Source organism: Patella vulgata, chromosome 7 (genome assembly GCF_932274485.2).
Source record: "Patella vulgata chromosome 7, xgPatVulg1.2, whole genome shotgun sequence".
In the NCBI taxonomy this organism is placed as follows: Eukaryota; Metazoa; Mollusca; class Gastropoda; family Patellidae; genus Patella; species Patella vulgata.
Genome location: NC_065885.2, coordinates 6,715,653 through 6,726,817, shown reverse-complemented (window position 1 = coordinate 6,726,817; position 11,165 = coordinate 6,715,653). Strand labels below are relative to the sequence as shown.

The following is an 11,165-nucleotide window of genomic DNA, read 5'->3' as shown; positions in this document are numbered from 1 at the left end:
CTGCTCGACAGTTACCTCCCTTTAGCTTCCAAAGTTTCTGGTCGGAACATATTATTATCATGATTTAGTCTAGAAGACACCTATAATATCAGATATAATTCACATCCTTAATATTGTCTGTTACTTTTTATTGCATAACAAAATCTATGACGGAACAGCACTAAATAAAACAGTTGTTTGAGAACTAAATGGAGTTGCTTCCCTTATACTACAAAGGCAACCATAACTATAACATGTCACTTTTGAGCCAATTCCCATATAACTGAATGATTTCCCCACAGTAACAATTTGTACAAAATTTATGACAATTTCAACACTCTGCCATGACAAAAGCTTAAAATTTTTTCGGTTTCATCGAATTGGATGTTTAATCTCTGCATCAAAACTTCGATGTCATCTAATGCCATCCAAATAAAATAAAAAGAGAAGAAATTTATATTAACTTTATTCACGATTAATAACTTTCATGTTCCATAACAATTTATTTAAAGCTAAAATATATGTTTTATTAATATAATGAAATGTTAAAACTATTCCCAATAACCTGTAAGTTGTGTTTATATAATACTGACTAACAATTTAAATATTATAAATCAATGAATTACATGGTAAATATCTATAAATAAACATAACATATGATTGGCGGGGGGGGGGGGGGGGGCAGGGCTATAAAAACATGATTGACAGGGGGGGGGGGGGAGGGGCAGGGCTATATATTCTTCCAAAACATACCTATTTTTTTTCCTTGATGTTTTTGGGGTTTTTTTTCCAGCTTTACCATTTCTTTCTATAAACTCATTTCCGAGCTTGCACATTTTTTTCTATACCTTATTTCATAGAAATAAAGTTCCGAAAGAAAAGGCACAAAAAATAAATAGGTACATGTAGGAAGAAAATAAAGACCATTAGTCTAATGGGTTAACAGTTCAGAAACGCAGCTGTTTATTTTGAAAGGTGAATACATTTTTTACCTACATGTACATGTAACTGGTTTCAGAATTTTGTCATCATGTAGGCTACCTTGTGTTTGCCTAGATAAGTATCTGTGCAAATGGAAGAATATAAACTCCTGCATGAATAACATTGTTTTACCACCATGATTATGTCAATTTTATGATAAAATATAAACATACCAGGTTTGTTGGTTAGTGCTAAATGATAAGGCCAGCCCAATTTTTCGTTATAGGTCACGAGATGTAAACAGGGCTAGCGCTAATCCCAACCCTTACCCTAACCCTGGACCTAACCCCAATGCTTACCCTAACCCTAACCTACAATCTCGCCAACAATCACGTGCCCTAACCTTATTTACATTTCAACAACCTTGACAAAAATTGAGCTGGCCTTAACAAATAGATTTAACCATGTTTTGATACCACAGTAATACATCAATATGATGTATAATAAATTAAAACTGAAAAATGTGCAAGTTTTAGCTTAAATAATTCAAGAAATTAACCATCGTAAATATAATTCATCAGGACACATTTCATTTCTTGAACAATAACTAACTGCATAAAACCTAGCTATCACAGACACAAATTTAAGTCATGTCAGGCACAATCCCTGTGGCGCCTATCATTTTGTCCACATTTGATTTGTTTATTTTCAATGTATTTATGTAACACTTGTCCGACATAGAATTCAAAATTGAAATGACGTTTAACATCCTACTGTTCTGCTCCAACTGGGCTAATGAAGACGGGCATACACCATACACTGTACTACATGTATGATGGAAATTTTGACGGACAGTGGCATTACGGCCTACTCTTACATGTACATGTATATCAAATTTCAACTGCCAAGGGATCTTCTACGTGCACGCCAATGTGCACATGGGACCTCAGTTTTTCTTACCCATGCAAACAACAATACCTAGTTCCTTTCCGGGCCCTCGGTCCTGCACTACTAACAACCAGGAACCATCCCGGAAAATCGTGATGAACTTTCTTGACCAACGCAGGGATCAAACATGGGACTTCCAGGATTAGTGAGCGAACATCTTACTCAACAAGCCACCATGGCTCCCACGTAGAAGTACAATAACTGGAAATGCAATGGGGTTTAACATCCTACCGTTTTGCTCCAAACTGGACTAATGAAGACGGGCATAAGCCATACAGTATGCTATGAGGGAAATTTTGCGCGGACAGCGGCACTACGGCATATAGAATTCCAACTGTCAAAAAATCTTTTATGTGCACGCCAATGTGCAAACGGGACCTCGGGTTTTCGTCCCATTCGAACGACTAGACAGCTGTCATTGTCAGGCCCTCCTTCCTGCATCACTGAAAAGGGGGAACCACGCCGGACAGTGGCACTACGGCCTACTCTTATATCAAATTCCAACTGTCAAGGGATCTTTTATGTGCATGTCAATGTGTACTACATGTACAACTAAAATAATTACTATCAGGCCTGCATACAACAATAGAAATTCTCATACATACAGGTAGATTAATTACATTCATATATACAGTTTAAAAATTTAACAAATAAAAAAAACTTGCAATAAAAATTACAATAAAATTTAATTACAATAGTTCATCACTGAAATTGATAAATTTCAATGGGGGAAAGTGAAAGTAAAACTAAAACAAAGTGTCAATAAAAGTCACTCATTACTGAAAAAAGTAAAAGTCTTTTAACACAAAAATTTAATTTCTAAAAAACATAAAACAGGCTTCTTAAAACAAGTACGATAATACTATATATGGACCAGGAATCACGAATGATGTCATCGCCATCGCCTTGGAATTTTGAAGTCATATTGAAAATCGAAGCCTGTCAAATCATGCACTATTGTCCCAGGACTATCACCATGTCAAATGTATTTGAATTTGTGAAGCCTTAGACTTTTTTCAAAGAGCGCCATTCCCAAGAAGACAAAGAGAGAAATGGGGTTTAAGGTCCTCTCGACACAAACTATGTAAGTTTAGAAATAACATGGTTCAATTTGCTAGTGCGTAAGGGTCTTTAGCAGCGCAGTGGCAGGAAGGTCTTCAAGCAGGGAGTCTATGAACAAGGTGAGTTGCTTGGGGATTAGTATTATCTAAACTTCAATGATTCATTTTCCAATATCGTCTCTGATTATCATTTAAGGTGTTGTTTACTCGTTGGAAAGGAATATCAATCCAAAAATGGTTGATCTCTGTTCAAAACTTGATAAAGTTATGAAATGAAAATTTGTCAACATTTGGGATCCACTGCAGATTACATGTACATGTTATGTATAGGATATTTCAAGTCAATACACACCTGAACCACCAAGGATTTTCATTGAAATAGTTAAAGGAGCTAAATCGCTAACATTTGGGACCTACAAATTGACAAAAGTGGGTCGCAACACATATAATAATGTAGTATGAATGTATATAAACTGATTTACATTCAATGGTTTCCAATTTCAAATAAGTTATGTTCGGCGAAATAAGCCAGCAGTCTCAAGCGAGTGCAAACTTCTAGCGTCTGGTTATTCCTGTCTACATACGCCGTTTGATTTGGTGCAATGTGTCTAGCCTCTACCCTCGAGTCTCTTGATACAACTGGGACTGAAGCGCATTATGGTACACGATTCGTATACCAATGGTAAAATTTTTATTTTGTCTTAAATATTGGATTTCAAAAGCCCATCTTTTTCCAGTAAGATCACAACATGAATGTTGATTTAATTTGACAAATAAATTGTGTTTTCAATGTTGAAGATTTTGGATGATATTGAGTTAGAGACTTAGCTACTTTAAATCCGATTGAATCCAAGTTGCTAGATTATCTGACTTTGCTACTTTGATTTTGTTTTCTTAATCTAATGTTAAATGATGAATTTTCGTTCATTTTAGCAGCACTCAGCCGTGAAATATTAGATATTAGCTAAAAATGAAAATAAAATTCAAATAATGTCATTTCTGCCGATTATTCTATTTCCTGGAGAAAACATTTTTGACGGGTGTAATGATGGTTTCAACAATGTTCCAAATACCAGAACTACTTCGCTTCGGGTCCTTCTTTTCACTAGGAGACGATTTAGCGAGTTGCTGTAATTTCATATCTTCTGCTAATTCTTCTTTCTCGATAAAATGTCTGTCTTTCTGATGATGATGGAGTTGTGTAACATTTATATCTGGTTGTTTACGCTTCACAGAGTCCATGTTTAAGTCACAATTGCTACTTTTATACAGCATTTTTTCTGAGTTGCTACTTTTATTTTTACTGCTTCTTTTCTTAAATGATCTTAGATGAGGACCTTCATTTTCATCCAGAGTTTGAACTAGATTTCTATTTTTTCTTATGTTATCATCTAAAGCAGTTTTCTGTTTCACAGGTCTCTCCATTGTCTGATCTATACCAGACTGATGACTCTTAGAACTTGACGACACAGAAGTGTGATTGTCCATACTCTGATGAACTGACACTTGGACAACAATCGAGTCTTTTTCATTACTCACACCTTTCTTCATCTTTCCTCTTCTAGTTTGAACTGTGGTAACTGGAGTAGGGGATGAACTTTGTGATCTTGGTAATTTTCTTTTTCGTCTTCCTCTATGGATAACAGGACCTTCTGCTGGACAATCAGACATTTCAACAGATGATGTTACAGACTCCTCCTCTGATTCTTCACTTATTGGACTGGAATTTCCAACTTCAACATTTTTACTTGGTTGACAATGTTGATTAGATTTCCGTTTATCATGTTTTTGACTAGTAGTAGAATTATTATCATTTTTATTTTGATTTTGTTTTAGCGGCAGTTTCAATTTATTCAACATAACTCTTACGTCTGAGTTTAAGGCATCCTTTTTTAAGCTTTGTAGAGCTTCGTTGCTTAATGGTGTCGGTGAAAGCTCGTACGATTTTTTAGTGCTGCTTTGGTTAAATTTTAACCTTACATTTAGAACTATCATATATGGACAAGATTTGATGACATGGCCATTTTTTTTAAAACCGATTTTTTGTGATGCTTTCCACGGTTTTATTTTAACCGTGACAATAAAACGTTCTGTGACTATCATTTTAAAATCGCCTTTTCTCTCTAAAACATACAACACTGCCCTAACTACATTCTCCAGATCTTCACTCGCATCTTTCTGAGAAAAATTAGGAACAATGTCTGCCAAATTTTTCTCATCATCATATAACACTTTTATCTTGTAGATACAATTCTGGAATTTAAACAGCCTTGTATCTTCCTTCAAAAAATTGAACATTTTCGTCGTCATTTTGGCTGTTTGAAGGAAACAGGGGGCTGGGGAGTTGTATTGAATGTGTATCACACCTGGAACGATATAAAAACATCAGTTTAGATCCTGTCACGTAATAATACGAAAAAATAACAAATTAGTGTTTAATTTCTCTATCACTGTTATATATTGTTCAAAATCAATTGACTATTGATGTACGGGTATAATGATTAATCAGGAAATCAAATGCTTGTAAATTGGACACTCATTATTAAAATTGAATGGTCAGCTTTAAAATGGATACAAGTACAAACTGGATGATTTTTTGTGATTTTAAATGATTTTTACGAATTTTCAAACAAAGTTTTAATTAATATTGAGTGAATGTTAAAGAAATTAATGCTAAATTCACAAGATTAAATGATAACCCGGTTACAGTGTAAATATATATGTGTTATATATCGATACAAAATTTCTTCTGAATATTCTGATGCTTACGAAACATCAGCAAATTTTGTAAACGAAGTCGGCATTCATGTTTGATGTGACTCCCTTTTTTGTCTTATGGGTTTAATCTTAAATACCTGACCCTATGTGGACACAGTATGGGCGGCTTACCGCTAATTTTTCGGTGTAAAACTTCTAAAAGTGATGGAAAAAGAAAAAGGAGTAGGATCAAACATGATTGCCACGCCCACGAAATCAACTAAGAATAGCAATGCTAAAGCTCGCTAGGGGCGCCACTGATACTATTTTTTATCACTGTCAAAAAATCTGACCGTAAAATCTGCCGTTTTTGTTCCACGACTTCGGGAAGGTGTATGACCAACAACACCGATGACTTTTTACTTTTCGTGAAGAGGAGACAACAGAGTTTGTGTCGAGCGTGGTTTAGACATTCAGAAACTTATTTACGACTGATTTTTTATATTTTGAAAAAATAAAATTATCAGAAAAAGGCAAAAACGACACTTGTCACTGGAAGTAAACGTATTTTCTCATAAAATGACCCCTTTTCTAGTTATATTGACCTGTATTTCATTCACCAACCGTTGGAACTAGTGCCAGAGCTCGGGAAAACGAATCATGTGGAAGAAATGAAAAGCTAACTCCACCGATGTGGGTGCAGACCACAGCAGCTTTCTTGTTACTGTGAACGTGTCAAACCAAGTTTCCCTTTTGCTAACAGTAGGCTGATTCTGAGGCACGATTTTCAAGTGCACTTTTTAGGGATATAAAAGTCTGGTGCCCAGTTTGAATTATTTCTCTTGTATTGTTACAATATTTTATTGATTCTAATAACACTTCCCTAAAATTAATTTTTTTTTAAAAATTATCTCTTTGATTACTTTCTTTTTTGTTGGTGATCAAATGACAGCCATATGGAATCTGATACAAGAAAATGAAATGGGGTTTAATGTTCTACTCCTACTGGGCTAATGAAGAGGGCGGGGGCGTGGGTAGGGGGGAACACGCCATTGTAGTGTGCTATGAGGGGAAACTTTGCGGCGCAACAGCCTACTCTTATTTCGAATTCCAACTGTCAAGGTTTCTTTTATGCGTACATGGGACATCAGTTTTTTATTCTATCCGAATGACTATGTTGTCACTTGCTAGGTCAACTGTCGTACATCTGGGGGGAGGCTGGTGTGTATAACACAATGAACATGCTTGCTAATGCAGGAATTGAAACACGGCACATCAAGTTGAGTGAGCCAATGTCCTACCCACTGAGCTACCGTGGCTCCCTGTTGCCAGAAAAGAGAATGGGCTGGATGAGTATGGGATGTCCAGTGCTCCATCCCCAGAATTCACATTGTTTTGCGGATCAGAGAACCTGATAATGATTAGTTGAATGAAAAACAAGGTCGTATGTACGGATTAGCGGCGTACAATAAAGATCCCTAGAAGTAGATACCTACAAATCGAGGAGCAGTCTAGGAAGTTGGATTAATTCTGCCGGCATAAAGCAATACCCGAAATTTGAGGTCCATCATATAAGTGAATTTTATCTTTAAAAAGTCTTCAACACAAATTAACAAAATTTGGGTTTTTTATCCATGTTGCAGACCCCAGGGCCCATATCAAAACAAATAAATTATATAGCCCAAATTTAAAAATTCCAATAGATAGTCAGTTAATGGTCGGAAGGATATTTCCTGAAAATTTGATGCCAATATCTTCAATCTTCAATAAATAGTTGCTGGGAAATGGTCTTCGGTCTCTTTTTTCATTTTTTGGCATATTTTAAAAAAAAGTGTATACTGACATCCATCAATTTGGGGTCTTAAAAGTGCAACAACTTTCTTAACCGATTTTTAAATTTTTGGGGTTTCTTAAATAGGAAGGGGGCTGGAATGCTCGTAAATATTCAGTTTTAGTCAAGATTCAAAAATATAAAAAAGCTTTTGCATTGCTACTAAGAACTAAGAAGTAGGATTTCATCAAATTATTACTTAGCGACATTACTAGAATTAATCAGACCTAAGAATGGTTAATGTGGCATGTGGCCATATTCAATTAATGACTTACAAACACCAATAGGCCTATAAATGTACACAAACAAACCATTTTATTTTGAAAGTCAGACTGTTTACAAAAATAAAAATGAAAAATGGCGGGAAATTAATAAATATACAGATTTGTAATTAAAAGTAAACGAAATAAAACTCGGAAATATATAAAGGGTCTATTTTGTATATGAAACAAAAATATATCCTTTTAATGGCGATAAATATACCAACTTTGTATTTTTATAATAGATGAGTATATGAACGATTGTTAAATAACAAATTTCGTTTTGGTAATACAATTGGATTTGAAATTTGTATTCGCCTTAACCTCTTGATTAACAAGTCTCATATTTTGCTCCGAAAGAATTTCCTTATATGACAAATGAGTCTACAGTAATGAAAACAAAGAAAGGGGGGTAACCTTTGTTCATTTCCTGTGAATGGCAAGGTAAGTTTGTCAAAACGAACGCATATTTATATAGTTTACTGAGCATATTTACTACATCTACCGTGGGGATATTTTACAAAGAGGGATGCCGAAACACAGTGCCAGATAATGTAAGAACTGATTTTAATATTGTCAATAGTTTAAAGTGTCTGTTCTATGCCAATTTATTTCGTCTTTTGGACTGGCTTCAAACTTGGCAGACTGTCACAATAAACCATTAGCACTGACGAAACACCAAATAGTTATATGTCAGGCGTGTACGTTTACAGTTAGTTACACAGTCAATAGATTAATTCAGATACCCAGGTTCTTGTAGACGAAGAAATTCATGTGTGGTTTATATAGCTCTAGAATCACTTATGTTCAATTGCAATATTTCACAAAAGTAGGCTAATGCAAAGCTTTCTTCTTACTCGGTGTAAGATGACTGACCTTTATAAAGTTCACATGCATTCTACATGTGATGTGACATTACACCGCATCAAACATTGGCATCAATAGTGCGTACATTGTTTACATAAGACGTAATAATGTAAACTGGTCCAGGAAGAATATTTGGTGCCTTTTACTCATTTTACGTTTTGTATACTATTTTATGACAAATTTACGCTATTATTTTTTTTATCCAAATACACTTCAAACAGCTTTATTTATTACTTCAAAAAGTATTTTAGAATTTAATTCAAGTTAATATTATGAGCTTGCATCAATGTCATCCCTGTCACGTCAGTGACTGTACAGAGTGGCCTAGTGAATATCAGTGTCAGGTTGGAGCAATAGCCAATCTGCCCTTACCTTACTACATTCACTCAATCAGAAATGATGACAGTTTGTTTACCCTGTTTACATTTCTTTCACCATGTGATATATGCTTGAATCAGGCCTAGAAATAACAGTTTTAGATGTACATGTACGCGACAAAATGTCAGGCACTAATGAAATAGTACCTGACATTTTCAACTTAGTGCGGGACATGTATTAATAATATCAATAAAAAAGACAAATCAGTGCCAGACAAAATGACAGGCACCAGAGGTTTAGTGCCCGACAAAGCCTGAATCTGTGCCTGACATTGTCTGTGACAGGTGCCTTATTTCCAGGCTTGATTACAATGTAGGCCTATGCTTGATTTACAAACGAACTGTATTCTGTAAATCAGGAAAAGGGTACTTGCGTGTATTATGTGTACCGGTACTTCGTATTTTGGGCCTGTTTCATTTAATTCTTATACGTCGATAATTACTGCCAGAGATATGGCCCTCGATCATTGTAGAGACACAGTGTTTACATGTATGGTCATAAAACTAAAAACCTTGTTTATTTCTTACTAGAAGAATGCCCGGCTTAGCACAGGGGTCATAACCCCGAAACCGGAAGTGGTAGACTAACACCATCTGGCCTATGTTACTCCCCGGTCCGAGTTAACCCTATACCCCAAATTTCAGACTCGGGGCAGACCTAGTGTAGCCGCCAACCCCGAACAGACAGACAAACAGACAGACACAAATATTAGTATAGATAATGATACAAGAGTCATGACCTTTGGCCACTTTAAAAATCTTTTGGATGATTTTATAGACCAAAGGTATCATCCGCTTACTTTAAGTTTATATATACATATACAATTTTTAAGGTCATGAGAAGATGACGCCTATTGATTTGTGATAATGATTACCAAAGTTATTGCCCTTGATCACAATGAAAAATCTTGTGGACACTCTTTGAGCTAAAGTTATCTTTGATTGGCCTCTTTTTTATACCGTTGATAGGCATAAGGTATCCAGGCCTCCACTTCAAAGTTTTCACTGCCGATCATTTTTGATAACACACAAAAACTTTGCAAATTAAATTTTCTATAGCCCTCGGTCTTGACCGGCCAACGTGAAACCCATGGGTTGTATACCATTAATATTTTGTTAATTCAATGCTAAATATCTCTATATATAGTGCCAAAACATGCTCATAATTAATTTAAAGGACAATATTGGTGCCAGTCATTATCACATATGTGATAGAGCTGGTTAAACACATTCCAAATATAATTTTAACACAGAGATCATTGCTATGATAGCTAATTAATACAGGTTTCCTGAGTCGGAAGTGACGAACGCCAAAGGAAAACACGAGTCATAACATATCTCTATATAACTGACTGATGTGACGAGTGATAACGGATATACGGCCGAATTTCTGCTCACTAATAATTCCTTCGAAGACCAAAAGTTGATATATGGGACTGTAAGAGGATACCCGACAATTCAATAAAGAAATTGAATGTCATTAGATAAGAGAACACGAGAAAAATAGAAATAGTCGGTACATTCCTTGTTTATATTCATTCTATACCTTATAAAAACATGGTAATGCACGGACTTTTTCTGTTTTTCTTTCGTGTTCACTTATCTAGTGGCAGTCAATTCTTTTTATGAATTGTTAGATATCCTCTCACAATCTCATACAACAACTTTTGGTCTTCGAATGAATTATTAGTGAGCAGAAATTCGCCCGTACATCCGTTATCACTCGTCACATCAGTCAGTTATCCAGAGAGATGACTTGTGTTTTCCTTTGGCGTTCGTCACTTCCGATTCTGGAAAACTGTATTACTCAGCTATCGTAGCAATGATCTCTGTGTTAAAATTATATTTGGAATGTGTTTAACCAGCTCTATCACATATGTGATAATGACTGGCACCAATATTGTCCTTTAAATACCAATAAATGGAATGAAATGGGGTTTAACATCCTACTGTCCTGCTCCTACTGTGCTAATGACACACATAAGCCATGCAGTGTGCTATAAGGGTGTGGAGGGCCGAATGGTTAGCGCGTGCACGTTTTATCATAAGCTCTTACATTGAGTCAACTGGCATGGTTTCTATTCCCCGGTTGTATGTGGCAAGGAGTAGGGTCGTCTGTCCAATTTCTTGGGTTTTCTCCTGATTCTCTGGGTCCTCTGTTTTTCTCCCACTGCCAAAGACCAGCAAGTGAATTATTGAAGTAAAATTGGACCATATGTTAGTC

General features: G+C 35.6%; 2 protein-coding genes across 2 annotated transcripts in view; one reads left to right on the top strand and one right to left on the bottom strand.

The window, feature by feature from the left end:
* Positions 1-661: 661 nt before the first annotated feature.
* LOC126826998 (uncharacterized) lies at positions 662-7,800 on the bottom strand. The gene is made up of 2 exons (XM_050556159.2): positions 7,713-7,800; positions 662-5,275 (listed from the first exon to the last, which is right to left on the bottom strand). The coding sequence occupies exon 2, from the start codon at positions 5,217-5,219 to the stop codon at positions 3,921-3,923; it is 1,299 nt and encodes a 432-aa protein (XP_050412116.2). The 5' UTR covers positions 5,220-5,275; positions 7,713-7,800; the 3' UTR covers positions 662-3,920.
* Positions 7,801-8,134: 334 nt separating this feature from the next.
* Positions 8,135-11,165, top strand: part of LOC126826994 (D-glucuronyl C5-epimerase B) — a 195,060-nt gene continuing 192,029 nt past the window's right edge. Inside the window, exon 1 of the mRNA XM_050556149.2 lies at positions 8,135-8,251. The gene's annotated coding sequence lies outside the window, so the exon portion shown is untranslated. The remainder of the gene's footprint in view (positions 8,252-11,165) is intronic.

What these genes read in the sequence shown, in the direction of transcription:
- LOC126826998 (XM_050556159.2), bottom strand. Translation starts at nt 5,219, where the DNA reads ATGACGACGAAAATGTTCAATTTTTTGAAGGAAGATACAAGGCTGTTT.